The sequence below is a fragment of the Cinclus cinclus genome, chromosome 1, assembly GCF_963662255.1.
Source record: "Cinclus cinclus chromosome 1, bCinCin1.1, whole genome shotgun sequence".
NCBI lineage: Eukaryota > Metazoa > Chordata > Aves > Passeriformes > Cinclidae > Cinclus > Cinclus cinclus.
Genome location: NC_085046.1, coordinates 67,092,677 through 67,112,562, shown reverse-complemented (window position 1 = coordinate 67,112,562; position 19,886 = coordinate 67,092,677). Strand labels below are relative to the sequence as shown.

Genomic DNA, 19,886 nt, shown 5'->3' with positions numbered 1-19,886 from the left:
AGTCCTCTTTTATTATCCTGTTTGAATACAGATCTTTTTACTGGTCATGCAAATTAAGAAGCAGGAAGACATAATTTTTAAATCAACTCACTGCAGAAGAGCTTCTCAGTCTTTCATAGGATATAGCAGTTTTGTGAGGCTGTTTTTTTTTTTTTAAACTGGATAATGCACTTTTTTTTTGTCAGCTACAGGCCTGTTCTTGCTCCTCCTGAAATATATGCATGCTTAATAAGGAGGTTTGCCCTTTTCTCTAGCAGAAGGTTCTGCTTTGGATGCTAAGGTGTGGTTGATGATTGGCTTCACTAGATACTTATTACTTCAGCTTTTCCTCCTGTACTTTAACAGTTGCTTAATTATTTTTTTCTTAATCATCCAGTGTTTTTTGGGGTTTTTTTTTGTTTTGTTTTGTTGTTTTCTTATGTGAAGAAATCTTCAATCTCTGAATGCATGTAAGAAAGAGTGGTACATATAGCACAGTAGCTAATGGCCATAACTTGATCTTGTAATGCAATCCTATGGGCATAGAAGTCTGTATGTACATTCAGAAACAGTTAGTTTTGTTGTCTTACTGCACAGTAAGTTTAAAATTAATATCTTTAAAGAGTATTTGCTTTTAAGTGTCTGTCTTCTGCTGAACTTTTGAAGTTCATAATTCCATCCTCTTTCCTTACCGTTCATGCAACCCCAAACCACTGCACAGCCTAAAGTGTCCCAAGGTACCATTTGGCTGATGGATTGTTGCTGAGTCCCTCTGTATCCTCTTTTGCTGCAGACCCAGCAGAAATGCTGCATTGCAGCCTGTACAAAACAGCTACTTGTGCTGGTGCATTAAGGAGTTAAAGATGAGGGGGGAGGAGGGGGGCTGGAGTTGAGGGAGGAGGGCCGGGGAGGAGAGGTATCTACAGGGCACACCTTCATAAAAGGTATTGTGCCATGTGGCTCTTTAGAGCTGCTTAGTTGTTTATAGTTCTTGATGATATTTTATTGGCACTTCAGAAGGGGCATTCAATGTAAAAAAAATCATTGCTTTCTCCAGCATAACACTGACACTGGAGGGACAGACCATTCCTGCAGCATCTGTGGAAAGTCTCTGAGCTCAGCGAGCTCCCTTGATCGCCACATGCTGGTGCACTCAGGTGAAAGGCCTTATAAATGTTCCGTATGTGGACAGTCCTTCACCACCAATGGAAACATGCACAGGTGAGTGCTGATCGTGTCCCAGGAATTTGGAAATGATTACAGCATAGGGGGCTGTTTTGTTTCCTTGGAGGGACTAGTGAGCTGACTACAGACACTTGGGCAGGAAATGTGGAATATCTGTGACCTACAAATGTGGCATAACACACACTACAGCTACTAGGATGCTTAAGTAGTGGGAGAAAATCAGAATAAAGATCTTCTAGTTTTCTTTAAGTATTAGAAAGAGTTGTTGCAGGTTTTTTTGGGTTTTTTTAGTAGCAGTAGTAGTATGACAAATGGATTTTTCTCAGGGGATAAAAATATATACCCAAGTTATATAGGAGCTTCCAGTTTTGTAGCTTTGGAGTAATGGATTCAAGTGGTTGCATTAGAACATCTGGGGTTTTGTTGGTGTTATGTGCTTAGGTATTCAAATGCCATCATGAAGATGCCTCCTTGGTATATTTATCTTGTTTTTAAATACATACATTAATATTTATTTCCACTATAGACAACTTACAGCACTATAGATCTGACAGATTCTCTGCATAAATTTCCAAACGTAGTTGCCTTTGTAAGGATGTAGCAATATGTACAGTTGTCATCTGGGGAACAAAATGTTAAAGCACATGGATTTTCCTGCCCCACTTGATTCAGTATTCATTTATTTGCATAGGTGGAACATCTCAGAACTGATTTAAGACTTCATGGGTTCCCACATAGCTTTAGTCCCCATATCAGAGTTTACAACCTACAAAGAAACTGTAAGACAGGTAGGGAAGAGAATATTGCTTACAAGCAAAAGGGCAGGAGTGATGGTAGTGGACTGGTTCTGTGTGGAAGGGAAGAGATATTGTTCACTGATTATTACCAATCATTTTCCAAGCAGTGTGCTATAGGTAGAATGAAAGGATGATTTTGATGACAGTAGGAAAGATAATGTAGTCCTGAACAGTGGGAGTAATACCTGCTTGCATCGTTACCTTTTCTGTATAATTTTGCTCGTGTTAAACATGGGTGAAAAGAGAGGGAATGCAGTTTTGTAATTCCATATTTATTCAACTTACAATTGATCTGAACTAGGGAGAGTTGGCAATACAGATAAAAAATGAGAAGGGAAAAACACAAAGAGATACTGGCCTTGGGCACTAAATAAATCACACATCTGACTCATCTGACCAGAGGTGTTGTGAGCCACGTTTTCCAGGTCAGGTCATTAGTCTGTGTGACGTGAGGAAGGCAGGGCCACTGCTGAGTTGCAACTGATGCCACTGTCAGTATCCAAGGGTGACTTCCAGTGGTGGAACTCTGGGATGGTCAGTTGCTGGTGTCTGGGTGGCTTGCTGGAGGACTGCTTCTGTGGTTGGTTTGGGGTTTTGCTCACTGGGTATCTGTTATGCCCTCCTAGAAGGCTTCCCCTGAAACTTGACTCCAGGCCTATGGGAGATTGATGCAGTCACCTTTGCTTATGCAGGTTTCCCTGTACAGAAATTCTTAGCGTGTTTTTGTAGCAAATTTATAACTAGAAATGCCAGACTCAATGACTTGCCCAAAAGAAGTAGAGACCAGAACCTTCTGATGAGAAGACAGTTTGGTTTTAACTTTTTTACTTAACAAGATGAGGCCTGAAGTTACCAGGATGGAGTGCTATATTTAATGACCATACTAAGAAGGATCTAAGTTCATGAAAGGAAAATCTTGATATTACAAGGTTTTTTGTCTGATAGGTGCCTGTCAGTTCTGTTAAGCTGCTTCTTGTGCAGGGCTGCCCTGCAGCAGCAAAAGGCTGTTCCCAAGTTTGGTATCTCTGTAACAAGTGACCCCGGACTCATGACAAGCAAAATCCTGAGCACACTGAAATATGCTGGTTCTGCTAAAGGAGAGTTGTGGTTGGCAGACTGTGCCTTCTGGTCTTTTTCAGTGAATAACCTTTTCTTGTTGCTATAACTGACTGTAGTACTTGATCATGTTGCTGAAGGAAGGCATGAATGTGCAAGTAGGCAGATGAGGATAAATGCAAAATGAAATCAAATTTTTTTATCTGGTGCTATGACATACTCACAAGGAAGATGTTCATTTTGCCCACCAGTACCTCCTTCTGAAACAGGTATTTCTGGTCTAAGATGGTGTGAAGTAAATTTCTTTTTCAGGCATCTCAAACTTAGCTGTAGCATCATGTCCAATGGACTGTCAGTTCTGTGGCTGAATGCGTCTCACATCTCATTCAAAACTGCTTCTGCCTCAGGATTCTGGAGCAAGGACCAGTTTGCCAGGTCCTGCCTCATGTGTAACTCCTGCAGGCCACGTTTGTGGTGGTGCCATGTCTGCTCTTCTCTACTCCTAGCTAGATTATACTGCAAATCCATCTTTCTCTTCTTTTGTGTGCAGTTCTTTTATTGTTCTCTCTTTTTGTGCTCCATTATCTAAGTAGTGACAGATGTATGTCCAAACCAGAAAAAAAAAAGAAAAAAGAAAAAGGTAAAAAAAAAATATTACCATGCGCTCCTGGTAGCCAGCATGGTGGTATCCCTGGACCATTGCACAACATGGGGTCAGAGAGAGGAGCTACAGGTTTAGCAGAAACTTGTGGTGTGTTGGTAAAGAATCACTGTAACTTGTGAAGGTCCTGCAGGAGCTTCCCAGGATTTACTGCATTTACACCAAATATGCTTAATTTGCAGGAGAGGAGCAAGGGAGAAGTTGGTCTGCTGATATCTGAATGGCGGGGGGGGAATGTGTAGTGCTTTTGCCATGTCTTTCTTCTGTTTTTCCCCCTCTGTCATGTTCTGGCTCTTATTTAGCTGAATATGCTATTTTTAAATCCAGACTTTTAAAAGACCTTTTAGGGGAAAAAGTTCAATGGAATACTTTTGTCCAGGGAAATACTGTGCCATGGGAGTGCTTACTGCTGTTTCCATCAAAGAACAAAATTTCTGATCTGTCTTTCAGCCTCAAAGCAGCCACATCATTAGACATTCAGCTGAGTAGATGAGGGAAGGAGACAAGTTCTGGTTGCTTTTTTGGGTTAGAAAATGCTTACCAATGTTGTTACACTCTCAAGTGCCAACCATCATCATCAAAAGTATTTTTTCACCACCTGCACTTTACCAAGGGAGAAAAATAACTCCAGAGCTCTTAACTGATGCTCTGTTGCATTACAGTAAAACTTCTGTGCAACAGCCAAACTTTATTTGGAGTAAGTGAGAACACTGTTTCCTGCACATCTCCTCCTTGAGTTAGTGTAGCTGTGCTGGGGTGTTGTATGTACTCTTCACTTGTGAAATCGATGCTGGCCTTCCTGACTCCCACAATACGTGCAACACTTCATTTGTAAATGAGTCATAGCCTCTCAAATGAAGTCCAGTTTCTTTTTGTTGTGCTCCTTGGCTCCTCATCAACAAGTTAAGTTGAATGGGCACAGCAGACTGGGGTGGAGGGGGAAGGTTCTCTTGTGCAATACCAGTAAGAAAAAGAGGTTAAAACCTGCTTCCTTTTCTGACCAGTGTGACTTTTGGCCAGGATTTTCAACAGGGAACCTTGAGCCCAGGGTATTTCAGAAAACTCTCTTGCAGGCTGCCAGGCTGTCCAGGAGTGACCTGAACTTTCTGTGGGGACAGTCACGTTTGGAGAGAGCAAAGGTCTCTGGAGAGCACTCAATGTCCAGAGCAAAAAACTGATTTTCTCATTCTTCCTGATGCACTGGCTGACCGTCTGCTGCTGTATCAGTGCTGCTCCTGCTGTTTGTGGAGGGTTGGTGCAAGCTGATACAGCAACTGGAAGACTGTTAGTGCCTGGTATCAGCATCATTAATTGCTCTAGAGAAGAAAGCCTGGAGATGATGCTGAGCTTTTTAGAGTTTTCTTTTTGACCAGTACTGGAAAGAGCAAGTTTCCTTGGAAATAGCAAGCCTTCTAGAATCAGGAGCTGGCTAGAGATTTGGGAGCATGGTTTTCTTGCGGCTTTTTAAGAATCTGGAGGAAAGAGTTATACCACAGTAGTTTTGAGTTCAACATCCCATAACTGGCACTGCAAAGATCTGTACCTAAGAAAATCTTCAACTTAGGATATGCCTTATCCTCACCCTTTGCTAGAGAGACAGACCCTGTGGCTTTCTCTCAGTCACAGTGAATTAAAGTTGAATACTCATATCTCCATCAGCAGCATAAACTATATGGAGGGGAAGGGGAGTATATGAAGAGTTTCTGTAGCTCTGTGAGAGGTGGATTTCCAGTGTACTGTCTCTACTCAGAAGATTGCAGCTACTAAAGACTTTCCAAAGGTTTTCCATCTGTACTGTCACAGTAACTCCCTAGGGAGTTTATCTGTGAATAATCCCAACTCTGAGGAGCCCTTTTGGGTCTAGACTCTGACACCGAATAGGAGGTTTCAAGTCTCTTACTCCATCTCTATCACTGCCTCTCCCCAAAATACAGACAGAGGAGTTAGGCTGCTGCTCTGATTGTAGTGGTGGTTTGTGAGCATTAGGAAGGGACCTTGAGGTAGAGAAAAAAATTTTACTTGACTCACTGTGTTGCATTCAAATAGAACGTGCATCAGCCTTCAGTGGGAAGGGCGATGCCTCCACTTGCTCCAAAAGTGTTTCCTTTGAGGGTAGGTTACTTTGCCAGCAGTTCTTTTTCCATTTCTGTGACTAAGGATAGTCCGTGCCTATCACTTTAAAGTCACATTTTTCTCCCTGCCAAAGACATGCTCTCCATGCAACTAGAAAATGTTAATGGGGTATAAATGCCAAAAGGGAGGCGAGAAATGACCTTCCTGACAGTTTCCAGTGGGAAGCTATTAAAGGCTCTGTGGCAAGTCTGAAAAGAGTAAAGGAATAATACATGTGTTTCAACCACAGCTTCCCCAGTTTGGTAAATGAAGGAGCATTGTCCATGGCTGGTTTTCTCCAGACTGTCCATATAAGTCCAGTAATGCAAATTAACTGAAGTGTTTCATTTGAAACTAAAATATAGCAAGTATCTACCTTCTTTCTCTTCTTCCATTCCTTGCCCCATATGTGGCAAAATTATTCATAATGGCTTTTTATATACATCCTGCTTAGATACTTGTGGGCTGTTTATATACCATCTCAGGAGCAGGTCTCAAAGTTTGGGGAGTTGTTTTTTTTTTTTTTTTGGCACATGTGAAACACCACATGCAACACCACATGCAGAAGTCTTTGAAACTCAGATTGGAAGATCTGGATCACAGAAGCTATGCTTTGAAGCATTCTTACAAAGAGTCCTATCAAAGAAGGTATTTCTTCTTTTAATTAAGAAGGCACTTTCATTTCTCAGTCTTACTTTCAGTTCTAGATAGTTTTCCCAAACTTCTGATTTTAATATGCTGTGGAAAGATAAACAGCTGTCTTTTTAATCAAGATATGATACTATTCTGATGTTCAGGTCTTCCTGAAACAACACTTTACTTGTGCACCTGTGTGTTGCTGACTGAGTTTCTTGAGAAAGACAGAAAATGCACATGCTGGAGAGTAATCTGTAAATTTAGACTTTTTAACCGGCCATCTTTGCTGGCGTATGAAGAGTGTGCACGTCTGGAAGATTGTAATGCACTGCTGAGAAAATGAGTGTTGGATCCTGATGAAGGCATGGGAATTGAGATGCGTACACTTCAAAGGTTTCCCTGCTCCCTTTAACAAGAGTGTGTGTGTCATGGGCAGGCATGCACACAGGCCACCTGTGACTCTGCAAATGTCCAATAGACAGAGTGTCCTCAAGATCTGGCTGAATCCATCCTCTCCCTACATTGCACCTGTGAATTGCTCCCATGTTATTTATGGCATTGGCCTGTTTCCAGTACGCTGTGTGTGCTTTGAGGGGTGCAGTGCAGTAACAATGCCCAGTCTCTAAATACAAATAGGATCTCTGTGGTCCAGCATGTGCAGGCTGGCATTTGCTTAAGATGGGAGTTTTAGAGGCAGAGCATAGCCGAATGTGATGAAGACCCTGTTTTTCTTTCCCAGAAGAGGAGAGGGACTGCCTTATTACAACATGGTTTGCTTTCTGGTGGTCTGCAAGTGGAAATTTGGTGTAGCTTTGAAAAACTGAATGTGCAAGATCTTGAAGCTAAAAAAAAAATAGCCAAGAAGCCTGCCACGCAGAAAATGATTGACACTTCACACATGTGAAAAAGCTGTCCCTCATTGTCTTGCACAATAGGAATGTCTCTTTGGTCATTTCCTAAGGAGGTATTATTTCAATGTAGTGATTGATAAGCACTGCTCTTAAATATTAAGAACCAGGTTGTACTAGAGGCCTTTAAATCTACTCCTTATATGTGGAGGAATGATTTAACCACTGTCAGCATGCTAGTGAAAGATAAGCTTCAGCAAATGCAAGTGCCCTAATTCTTCAGCAGGGATAATGAACACAAAGGACTAACTTCTGCCTTCTAGTAACCGATTTATACTGCAGCTTACCACAACTGATGACTGTAGTTATGGGAAGCAGGTGAGATATGATAACTGTTTTGGTCTTCCTTGCAGTTAAAAATGTTTGTTACATTTTTTGCTAGTATGTTTTGTAAATAAGGATGGGGAAGCAGGTAGGGTGAAGTTTTTTTGGCCTCTCCTGTCAGCAAATAATACCCAGAATAATATCCAGAATACGTGTTTGGTATTTTGCTGGGACCCCCATGTTTTGAAGAAGGCTAAATTAGAAAAAAAGAAAGAAAGCCAGCCTTCTCAACAACAGTACAGCACTAAGAGAGCAGTCTGTTTCTCTGTGTCTTTGATTTGAATTAGAAGTCTACAGTGCTTTTAATTGTTCCAGGAAGAAACTTTTGTCTGTCTCACTGTTGCTGAGTAGATTTACTTCTGGAAAGATTATATATAAACTTTTATTTAATTCACATAGCTCACAAATAGGGCGCTAAAAAAACCTGCTCCACTAGTATCTTCAGCAGTAAAAGACTCTGGGTGACCTCGTGTGCCACAGAACCTCTTGTGAGCCCTCAGAACTGAAAGGAGATGCCATGATTTCAGATGTGTTACATGCTGCTTTTGTAGGCTTGGACAGTATCCCCCTTCAGTTATCATTAAAGAACAGCAGAGGAAGTTAACACAAAAACATGAATGTTGAGATCTGATTAGAATCAGGCGAAGCAAGGAAGTGCAGAGTTAAGATTTATATGCAGACCTTAATTAGCTCTATTGTTCTTGAGAACCTAAGCATACACAATGAGGAACATTATACTTGCATCTCCAGAGCTCCTCAGGACCTAAACACAAGACTTCACTGTGCTTTTTAGTCCTAGATCTTCCTCTGTGTGTTGCCTTTAAGCAATAGCAAAGTCTAGCCTTGTGCATTGTAAGGTTGTGGGTTCTTACGTTTTGGTTTAGTGCAAGGCAAAAAAAGGGGACACTCTTAATAAGTTGAGGTTTCTGGTGTGATTTGTGTCGAGGAGAGGGTGGTCTGATGTGGCAGGGTAATGCTACCCTCCTCACGGGCAGTAACATAAATCTCCAGTATAACAGAGCGTATTGAGCGTAGCTTAGTGCTGCTTTGTTACCCATGTCACAGTTCAAATAAGCACAAGCCACTTGACAGATTAGACTCTAGTCTCAGAGCACATGGCAGTGCAAGACCTTGATCTTTCCACATAAGTACCCTTTCAGGAATATCACCTCCTCTGAAGGTCTAGTATTCTTAGGCATGTTTCCTCCCCTTCTCACCTTGAAGAGCTACAAAATAAACACAAGCCTTGACTTAGCAAGCACTAGAAAATCCAGGTGATCTTTATGAGGAGTTGAGGTGCTTTTAATCCTGTGCCATAAACCTGACATGTGATTCTTTTGGACGTGTTAGCTCTCAAGGTTAACAAAGAACATGTTGTTTTGTTCGCTTTTTGGTTGGTGGTTTGTCTTGTAAGTTGTACTTCGGTTGGCTGATTCTGTGTAGAAAATGTTGGTGGTGAGAAAGTTTGCTGAGAGAGTTTGTATGTTAAGGTAATCTTTGTTCAGCCTGTTGTGCATGCACATCAGAAACACTTGCATCACTTCTCTTAGGAACATGTATTCCCTGTCCTCCTATGCTCTGAAAAGATTCCTGGGCAAAGAACCCACGAGAATGAGGAAAAAGCCTATCACAAACTGCTTTGTGGTTGCTGTCATTCCACCTTTAATGTATGTCTTCCAGCTTTATGTTTTTTCCCCTCAGTATCTAACCTGCTCAGCCTGTTCTAGTTCAGCATGCTGGAACCAGCAAACAGCAGAACATACCCCCTCTCAGGGTCAGCAAGTTTTTTCTTCTTTCTTTCCTTCCCTCTGTCAAAAATAGGGTCTTCCATAACAGTAGATTGTCAGCACTGGGGGAAACATGCGTAGCTGTTAAAAAAATTAATTAAAAAGCGCAGGGAATCTTGTGATTTGGACTTAGCTAGATAGCTAGATCCTTTCACTCAAGTTGTTGAGCCATGACGCTCATCTGCACGATGTACACAGCTTAGGCAAAGACAGTCTTTAGAGTAGTAGTGCCATTTTACAACTGCTAAATAACACACAATATGCAAATACTGCTTTCTGATTCTTGAGGGTATCTGTAGATATGCTGAGTTCTTCAGGCTGGTCTCATAGCTGAAGTTTGCTAAACACTCTTCAGTGATTTTTTTTTCTTTTTTTTTTGGTAAATCATCAGAGTCAGCTTTCCTGTGCTGACTCATGTGGAAAGATACTTTGAAACAGAGGTGTACAGCTTCTGTGTGGCTCATTTTTTACACCATGACACTTCAGTGGTAGCTTTTCTGACAGTTTCAGACTGAGGAGAGAGAGTAAAGTGACAGTTGTTCATGGACTGAATGAATTCCACTTGAGGGCTAAAGTTCCCAAACTCCTGCAAAGCAGCACAGGTCATGGGGAGACTTTTGTTTCCAGTTTGACTAAACAGACATATAACAAGATGTGAAACTTCTTCCTAGTGCTTCTCTGCTCAGCAAGGGAGTGCAGTAAGGAAGGAGGACCACATGTTCAGGAACAGGAGAGGAAATGGGCTGAGCATGTGAAACCTCTTTTGCTGGGATGCCGTCCTCAGCGCTGGGAAGTTTGCAGTTTGTGTGTGTGCAGTGATAACCTTTTACTTCCTTGCTCCTTGAGATACTTGGTGGCTGCTGATACCGGGGTAATGTGGAGACCCTGCTTTTAAAGAAGATGTGCCTCCCTTATCTCATGCAGCTTCCTTGCGTGCATGCAGCTCTGTGTGTGTGTGTGTGTGTGTGTGTGTGTGTGTGTGTGTGTGTGTGTGTGTGAGTGAGTGAGTGTTGGGGAGAGATACTTGGCTCCATCTGCACACAGCGTCCCCAGCAGTGCTGTCTGTGGCTGTCTGTTTTTTCCTTCTTGAGCTGTGTGACGCAGCAAGTCGTTCTGTGCTGTGCCCATCAGGATTGCTCAACACTGGGGTGTGAGAGGGAACCAACAGCAAGAGGGCTTTGCCTGGTTCTGGGAAGTAGCTGGGGCTTATGTTTGCTTGGTTAAGAAAGGGGTGTGGTTCTGGAGGGGAGGCAGGACATACCTAGGACTTCTTCCGACTGTGTTTGCCCTTTAGGATAAATCTTTTCCCTGCTGTGATATACTTTCTCTAACTTCCTCTTTATTTCTCTCTCCTTTCCCCCTCTGTTACTAAAATTTTAAATGGCTTCAATTATATTTACCTTCTAATAACATTTGTATTCTTTAAACATAAAGTGTCCAGAAAAATCAGCAATTAAGTAACTGAATAAGGTTATAGAGTGTGGTAAAGAACATGCCTGAAAACCACTAATCTCCAAATGATTGAAGGAAACAGTTCAGAATGGCCCAGGCCAGATTTTTGGTACACTTTAAAAATATTATTTCTCCTTAATTTTACTAATACACTTTTTTCTCCAAGCTTAAGGAAGTATAGTGGCCTGAGAAGGGTCTTGTTTAATAAAAGAGGATCTTGTCCCATATAGAAGTTTCTTACAGTTTGGAAGTCTCCTTGCAGTATTCAGTATTGTTAACATAGGTTTTCTCTGAACATAATATAAACTGTGTGTGACAGCTTGGTGAAGTGGGGCTGGGAAGTTCACACTACATTTCCTCCTCTTTTGCCCTCCCTTACACCAGGGTTGGTGCAAGCTGCTTTCTTCTGCAGTCCTTTGGGAAGCTTTGCTTTGGAGGCATGATTTGAATCACTTCCCTGTCACAGCATCATCAGGCAAATATTTGTCTCCCTTTTTTTTCTTTTGAGGTGTTCTGACAACATTGCTGTTAGGGAACAGAAGTAACTTTGAGCCAAGCTGGGAATGCAGTTGTATCAATTTCAGCCTGTTTGAACTTGCTGAGTCTGTGCAGCAAGTAGTTGCTTAAATGTGAATACAGCATAATTATTCAGAAGTGGTACCCCCCTCGATGGATTTGTAGATCATTATCTTTCCTCTCACTCATGCTTACAATTTGCCTTTATTCACAGAAAAGCAAAACTTTTCTCAAGGATAAAAATATGGAATGCTCCGTGTGCATGTGTGTGTGTCATATATCCTTAGGTATCACGTATTGGCAGCTGTGTGGCACTGGCTAACTTCGCAGACTGTCCCGGCAGTGCTGAAAAGAGATTTGAAATCTGTTCATTCGAATTTAATCACCAGTGGCTTTTTCATCCTTAGCACACCCAGCCATTCTTGGTGGATGTGAATGATGGCACTCCTGTCATCCCAATGATGATGTTGTCTGCCGGCAGAGTCTCGCTGCGCCAGGAGCCAGGCGGTGCAGCAGCCACTCTGAGCTGGGGAGGATGCTGAGGACATGTCTGTGTGGCACCTGGGAGATGCCGAAGGGACGGGCGCTCCCGTGTGCCACCGCGCGCTGCTGTGTGGGGAGGAGGATCTTGGTGTGCCACCACGCCGGCAGGGTGGCAGTGCCTGGCTGCCATGGGGAGAGATGGCAGGGGGATCTCCTGCTGGGCCTGCTTGCGGACATGTGGCTGAAGTGAGTCAGGGCATCCCAATCTGATCCTTCCTGGGACCTGTTTGCCCCACCCTACCCTTTCCCTGCATGTACTGCGATGACTTTCCTACCAGCTTAGCCATAGACTTCTGCTGCTGTTCAGCTTCGTTTGCTTTGTCCCACGCTGTGGTTACCACTAGAGAGTGTATGGGGGTGCTTGGAATTTTGAGATTGCTCCGCAGTTGTAAGAGGGAGTTTCCCATTTGTCTTGTGAGTTGCTGCGAAGTATGTATGAATGAATGTCTGAGGGCTTTTTGGGCCATTTTTTGCGTTTTCTGAGGATACAAATGCTAAGCCAAAAAGAGAAGACAAACAGAAACTTGTCCTAGTACAGACCATGCCCGATTTGCAAAATTACCTGCATCTTTTTGGTTCCTGTGATTACAACTGGCGAGGGCTGAGTGGATTGCTCTCTTAAGTGGGTGATGTTGGTAATTAACACTGGAAATACATAGTCAATACAGATTCTCTACCTGTTTTAACAAACAAACAACTGACTAAACTCTTTAGCCCAAGGGCATAACGTTAATGCACTTTTGACTTAAGTTTCAGTCATATTCACCAGACTCTTAAGAGGGACTTAGCAGCAGGGTATTAAACGATTGTTCCTAAAAGTACTGCTGTTTCACTTTCTCTTTGTTTAGGATTTACTTCCTGTATGCATGAAATGGCAGGAGCTTTCAAGAGAAGTTCCCTGTGTTTTCCTATATTTCCAGACAACTTGTGCTAAAGTAATTTCTTAAGAAGAATGACACGAAAGCAGTGATGAAGATAATGTGACATAAGAATATCTGAAAGGAGTGTAATTTTAAAGGCTGTCTTTCTTTATGAGACATTTTCCATTTCATGAGGTCTGAAGTAAATCATGGTCCAAAAATTCAACCTGTCTTGGATGCATCCTGTTCTCCTGCTCATTCTGATAGCATGGCACTAAGTTGAAGCTTTAACAAAGCAGGCTATTTTTTCTTTCAAATCAGAGGTATTTGATCATGTTCTGAAGGACAGATTTTTTTTGCTTAAGTATTGAAAAGGGGTTTTATGATTCTTTGGAGTTTGTTTACTGTTATTTGGGTGGAGCAATGGAAGTGAAAGATCTTGAGACACAAAACAGTGAAAGACATAAAGTAGTTGAATCAGCTCAATTGTATTGACCAGCTCAGTCCTTCCCAGACTAGCTTGGGAACTTGAGTAATTCTTTTTGTTGTAAGGGGAAAAACAAAGTGTATTGTAAATAAGGTGAAGGATGGAAAGCACTGATTTTTATTCTTTGTCTTTGATTTTAATGATTGGATGTGTGGCTTCCTCGTCTTCAGATAAGCATCAGATATATGAGGTTTTTCTACTTGGTTTTGATACCAAACTGCCTAGAAATCATGAGGGAGATGAGGAATAATCATGTGCAATACAGTAGAGTATAGGGTACATCTAGTGGTAAAGTGGAGAAATTTATAATAATATGTGGGATATGAAGCCAGAACCTGAACTTGATACTGTCAGATGATCTCTCTGGACTGATAATTCCCAGATTCATTGGCCTCCCCACCACGTTTCCACAGACATGAGGGAGGAGGAGGTGTTTATACATACACTGGATTCTGTGCTCAAGAATTAATCTTGATTTAGATGCTGGGACTTTCCCAACCAGGCCTCAGTGAAATTGCTTGCTGCTCCCCCTCTGGACATGCTGCTCCTTCTAATCAGACCTACCTGGCATAAACCTCTCTTGACTGAAAGCCAGCAGTGCTTGTGCTGCCATAGTTCTAAGGGAGAGGCTTAACCCTGAACCCTGCCCAGGGGCTGCAAATGCACCCTTTTGTTCCATACCTTCCTTTAGGCTGGGCCTCTGAGCCAGACAGGCCTTTATTCCTTTGGGACCTGAAGTACATCAGGAGGCATGGAAACTCAAGGTGCAGCTACAGTGTACTTTTTTCTCCCCAGAATTAAGAGTTGAGGGATTCCCACGCATGCTGAGAGATGATTTCTATCCAAGAGCCAAGGTGGTGCTGATCAGGTTATCTGCATGCAAAGCAGAAGCTCCTGGTTTTGTTCATAATTCAGTAGGACCCAGAGTTGGGAGCAGCTGCATCTTGCATTTGCCTCCTTCAGGATGCTTTGGCTGCTTGTTCTAGCCTTGAGCCAGCCAGTCAAAACCTGCCTACGTTCTGGTTTTGGCATTGAAGCTGTAGGCTGCCCTGTTTTGAGACCTCCAGAAAGCTTATACAATCAATATGCAAATCCCCTTGGCATTAAGAAAATTCATCAGCCCTTTTTAGAGATGTGGTAAAGACTTGGATATGGTGAGCAGGGGCTGCATGTCACTTCAGCAGAATACATGCTCCCCTGCCCTCCCCATGAGTCACCTCCCATGGACACTTTTCCAACACCATCCACAAGAGAAAAAGGAAAAAGGCACTTGAGTTCTGTATTTGCCTATTACTACAGAAGTCTATGCTTCAATGGAAAGTAGCAAAATATTCACTTGCTGCTGTTCTAGTGGAATAGCCATCCTCCTGAAATCATGTTCTGCATTACAGTGTGGGGCTAGAAATTTTTTCTGCTCATTTGTTGTTAAAAAGGGAAGGAAAAAAAAAAGAAAAGGAAAGAAGCCAGGGGAATTCTTGTGCACTATCATCTTAGTCATCCTGCTCATGTGACCATGAGAGGGGAGAGGAAAGTTGTGGCAGAAGAGGGGAAGCAGAAGGTGGTACTTGGGGAGGATGGAATGAAAGGCAGTCAAGCACTTGAAAAAATGTGATTTTGGTGGGAGAGATGACTGGCACACAATCCTAGCACAGCTGGATCCTCTTGGCTCACCTGTGAAATTCTTTGTGTGAGAGGGAGGGAAGAGATTATGAGCAGAATTCTTTCTCATACAGCTGTGCTGCAAAAAGCATAGTATATAGCAAGGTATTTCCTTTTTTCACATAGCCGTTCTTAAACATTAAGAGTTTAGTTCAGAGGTGTATCAGACCATGTTTGGAAAAGACTTAGTTTCCTATTTTCATTTTATATTTACTTTTTGCAAATTCTTCTGGCTCTTTCTTTGGTCTAATTTTAAATAGAGTTCTATCTCTTTCTTTGAGAGGTTAATCAAGGCTAGCTAGCACTTCGTGCAAATGAGTCCTCCCTAATATTAAAGTGCAGGTTTATATCTCCTTCCTATCATCCTGTGTACCATGGCTGGATTTTAGTGTTGCACCCTCCGCCCTGTCCCTCGTGTATGTGTACTTGCATGCATGCTGGGGAGACTATGAGGTGCAGATTTCAGGGCTCTGTACCTTCCTGAATTTGCCTCCTGTACTTTGGTTGCTCTGTAGCATGCCTCAGAGCCACAATTCATTTACCTAATTTAGAAAAGGAAATCCAAGTTTCCTCCACTGTGATTCTGGCTGTCTTCTGAGCTGCAGTAGTGGTCACTTTAAAGCTGCTGGCACATTACTGTAACTTGCATCTGCAACTGAGTATGAGCATTTCTGTGCATGTCCTAACTTTGCCCTTCTTTTTTTTTTTGAACTACATTCTCACTTAAAGTGTTGAGTGTTTATCTTTATTTTTTGGAACTGATGAATGTCATATCATTTTTCTTTATCACTGTAAGATGCTGAAAGCCAGCCTGACTTATGAGCCTTTCTTTTGCATTCTAAGTACACCAGTGTTGTCAGGCCAAAATATGTTGTTATAGTCACAAAGGGAAAATAACTTCTAAACACAGCTTTGTTCCTGTTCTTCTTGTATCTTGGCAGGCTAAACAGTGAGGTTGAACATTTTCACTGTTACATGTACGATCTAATCAAGGCAAACTCTTCTAAAGGAGTAAGGCAACACAAATACTTCCCCCCCCTTAATTATGGTTAGGAAACTTTTCAAGTAGAAGAAGCCTCAGTGAAGGGAGTGTTTAAAAGAGGTTATGGATGTGGATGTGACTTGGCATCTGCTGAAGTTCAGCCCATGTTGGGTGATAAATTTTGTCTCGAGGCAGAATGACATCCATGTTGCAAAGTAAAAGGGAGAGATGAAGATTGTGTCTATCCTTTGTACTTCTTGGCATTATCTTCCCACTTATCTTGGTCTGTAGCTCTAGTAATCTCTTTCTACCCTTAACTTCATGCAGTGAAACTTGCTTAACCTGCCAAAGGAACAACCTGCTGACTGTAATGTGGGCAGGTTGTGACTCTCCTTGAGAACTCTGGAACCTGCTGCTTTGGTTTTGGAATTTTCGGTTTTTCCTTAATGATCATATGCATAGAGCTATCACAGCAGCTGTGATGTTTGACCTACGCAGTAAAAGTTAAAGGTGCAGTCAGGGTGTCTTCCTGTTTATAGCTCAATAGCTTAGGCTGCTTCCTTTCAAACATGCAAAACTAAAACATGAAGGGATTACCACATTCCTTGCTGTGGCATGGATTCTGCTGTGGCTTTTAGGACATGGCAGAAGCACACACGTTTCAGGAATGAGAACTGAAAGCAGTTTGGGCAGCCAGTGACTGACTCCAGACATAGCAAAGCCCCATCACTGTGGTGCTGTACCCATGTTAGCTGGCCCTGCCTTATTGGCATACTTCACACTGCATGCACAGCTGAACTGCTTTTGGGATTTGCAGGAGCCTGTGTGTTTGCATGCATTAGGTCATGCCAGGCAGAGGTGCTAGGCTGGGCTGGCACTAACCTGGAGGTCCCAAGGGTTTTTCCTGTTGGTGTGCTGTGGATGTGCCATCACACCCCTCTCAAGTAGGAGCCAGCTCCATCAAAACAAGCAGAGTTCAACAGGTGGACAAACAGCAGGAGGAAAGAACTTAGCCCTAAGGAAGCTGTTTTGCATAGGTAGCTGCTAAACAGGAGTTGTGCATACTTGTTATTAAAAGAAAGTGGGAAGACAAGGTCCCACACTCAATGCTTATCATTTTTTTTGTTGTTTGTTTGTTTGTTTGTTTTCTGGATGAATGTGATTTAGCTTGACTGATTTTGCTCTCTAGCTATCTGCAAAGTAACTGCCAAGTATAGTTAGCTGTGCTTCAGCAGAGCTGCCAGAGGGTTAAGCAGTCAGGCTGTCTGTGAGTGCCTGGGGTGCAGGGACAGACAGGCACAGCAAAAGCCTCTGTCTTTACATTCAAGAGATTATTGAAACTGGAAAGCAGTGTTTACCAAAAAGAAATAATAAAAACATAGACAAACAGTCTACCTTCCAGGTTTTGCTTTGCCTGTGCAGTTGAATATTTTTATTTTTTGTTCTGAGATGCTTTTATGAATTTTATCTTCTGTCGTTGTAGATGGGAACCCCTTGAACAAATAACTGGTTTCTTCTCCCTTATTCTTTTGTGAATACAGACAACTGCAGCTCATGCTGTTGTTTAATCACCTGTGAAAGAAACTCTAGCTAGCACAAGAAGTTAGATCAGTTTCACAGAGTTAAAAAAAAACCAACCAAAAAACCCCAAGATTAAGGAAATCAAGGCAGTAGAATATCTAGAGATGCCCTATCCTAATCCTGCAGATTTTGTGAGATGAGGTAGCACTGGATGCATGTGGACAAATCAGTTCCTGTGGTGCCAGAGCTACCAGAGGGCCAAGGCAGGGGAGTGCACAGCACTCTGTATGCTGTGTCAGCACTCTGGGTTTTCTCTGGCTTCTGTCAAACCTGGAGAGAGCCAAATGCTCAGTTCTTCAGCATTCCCTCTCGTCCCAAATGGCTGATTGGCAGGGAAAGAGGTCAGACAATTTCAGCAATATTTCCATTATTGAGTGTCCAGTCTGCTGGGCACATAGGTGTGACTGACAGCTGTCACCAGTGTCCATCCACCATTTGTGAGACTGGTGAGAGTTACTGGGGATCTAGGCAAACTGCAGATTTTTCCTCAGGGACCTGATCCTCCAAGCAGCCCCAGCCTTGATGGATGCTGAAAGCAGACACTAGCTGAACAGCCATTTTTATCTTGCACTGGTTCTGGTACCTGTGGTGCTTTTGGCTTGAGGCTGTTCCTGCACAACACCCTGCAGTTTGAGACAGGCTATAGTTTAGACAGTGATTTAGATGCCTTTTTTTTTCTTTTTTTAAAGTTTGTAAGACTGTGAAAGGAAACATTAAAAATAGCATTGTGTGATGAGACAGTCTTTCCAGTAGCATCACTGGGATCTGCTGTGGGTCACTTTGGTCCAGTGTGTTATCTTCAAGCATCATGCCCTTGGCATCCAAAATTAAAACAGATTTTATGTCATAACACCAAAGTAGTTATGAGGATGTGCAGGACTTGTCTGGGTTACGACATTCTCTCATGCTAGAACATGATAGTGTGCAGTCATGTTAAATGACACTGTTGTGGATGTGACTTCTGAAAGATTGGCCCAAGTGCCATTAACATTGTCTCCGCTGTTTTTCTTTGAAGTCAGTGGTATGGACAAATGGCAACTCCCTCCTGCATTCACATATCTAGCTGTTAGAAGCAAAAAATTTCCATTGTATCTAGGAGCATACATGAGATTCCTTTTTCAATAGCAATATAAATTTGAAGTGAGGTTAAAGGCCCTACCTTTAAAAAAAAGGAAAAAAAGAAAATTTAAATTTAAATTTGAGCTTTGAGTTGTCAGAAGAAACAGCATGGTAGCAGCACCTTCCATCTAACTGAAGGGACCTAAGCAACAGTGTCTTCCTCTGGTTGCAAATACAGAAAACCAAGAGGCAAGTGGGTCAAGGAAACAGATATTAATGAGGTTGCTTCCTGAGCAATTCTGTCCTTTTCCCTGTGTCTTTGTGACAAGAAATAGTTGTTTTCCTGGGAAAGCAGGTTTGTGAACATGCCTTGGCAGTACAGAGTTTTGCAAGCCATACCTAGTGCACTGTAACAGTGGGGCCAGATAATCCTGACTTCAAAGCTGCACTTCGATGTGCACCACAGCTGCACATTCGATATTGGGGTCCACCATTGTTGTAAGGATGAGAAGGAAACAAATATATTGAAGAAATATTGCTCTGGTGTTGGCATGTACAGATCTGTTTGAGGTACTGTCTCATACTCCAGACAGACAGCCAGTTGAGGATGAGGTGCTTTTTTTGCACTGAGAGCAGTGGATGCTAAGCTGCAGGCTTTTGCTTACTAGACTGCCACAAGACAGGGAGGCTGGGTATGTGGATTGCTGAGCAGGTTTGGGCAGAACCATGGACCTCATGGATGATGGGGAATGGGCACGGTGCTCATGGAAGTAGATGTTAGCAGGGCAAGTGTTGTGCTGTGAGCTGGGACATGGGGAAAAGCTCGTGGGCTCCCTGCTGTGACCCCTCACAGGCCCAGGCACTGCAAAGGGCCCATGCTGGATCACACCCCAGCTGCTTTTCAGAAGTTCAGGCTAGTTTATGGGATCTCTGATGGTGTCCTTTAAAGGCAAACCTTGGAAGTGGTGCCGGCATTAAAATTTACATTGGACTTCCCACCCCAGATTTGCCTGCTGACAGTGTTTTCTTCCTCCTCCTGCTCAGGCACATGAAGATTCATGAGAAAGATCCAAACAGCACAGCGAGCACCACTCCCCCCTCGCCGCTGAAGCGCAGGCGATTGTCTTCGAAACGCAAGTTCAGTCACGATGCTGAGCTGGACAGAGAGGAGAGGACACCTGCAAAAAAGGTTCTTTGTGGGGCATGAAGCGAAAGATGTTCCTGGTTACCTCTTAAATTGTCAGCTGTTTGGTTTGTGCAGTCAGCACAGATTTGTTGCATATGAGTTGCCATGTTTATCCC

General features: G+C 42.7%; 1 protein-coding gene across 1 annotated transcript in view; it reads left to right on the top strand.

The window, feature by feature from the left end:
* Positions 1-19,886, top strand: part of RREB1 (ras responsive element binding protein 1) — a 65,191-nt gene that overhangs the window by 6,461 nt on the left and 38,844 nt on the right. Inside the window, exons 4-5 of the mRNA XM_062491194.1 lie at positions 1,037-1,200; positions 19,629-19,773. Of these exons, the coding sequence (XP_062347178.1) occupies positions 1,037-1,200; positions 19,629-19,773 (309 nt within the window). The remainder of the gene's footprint in view (positions 1-1,036; positions 1,201-19,628; positions 19,774-19,886) is intronic.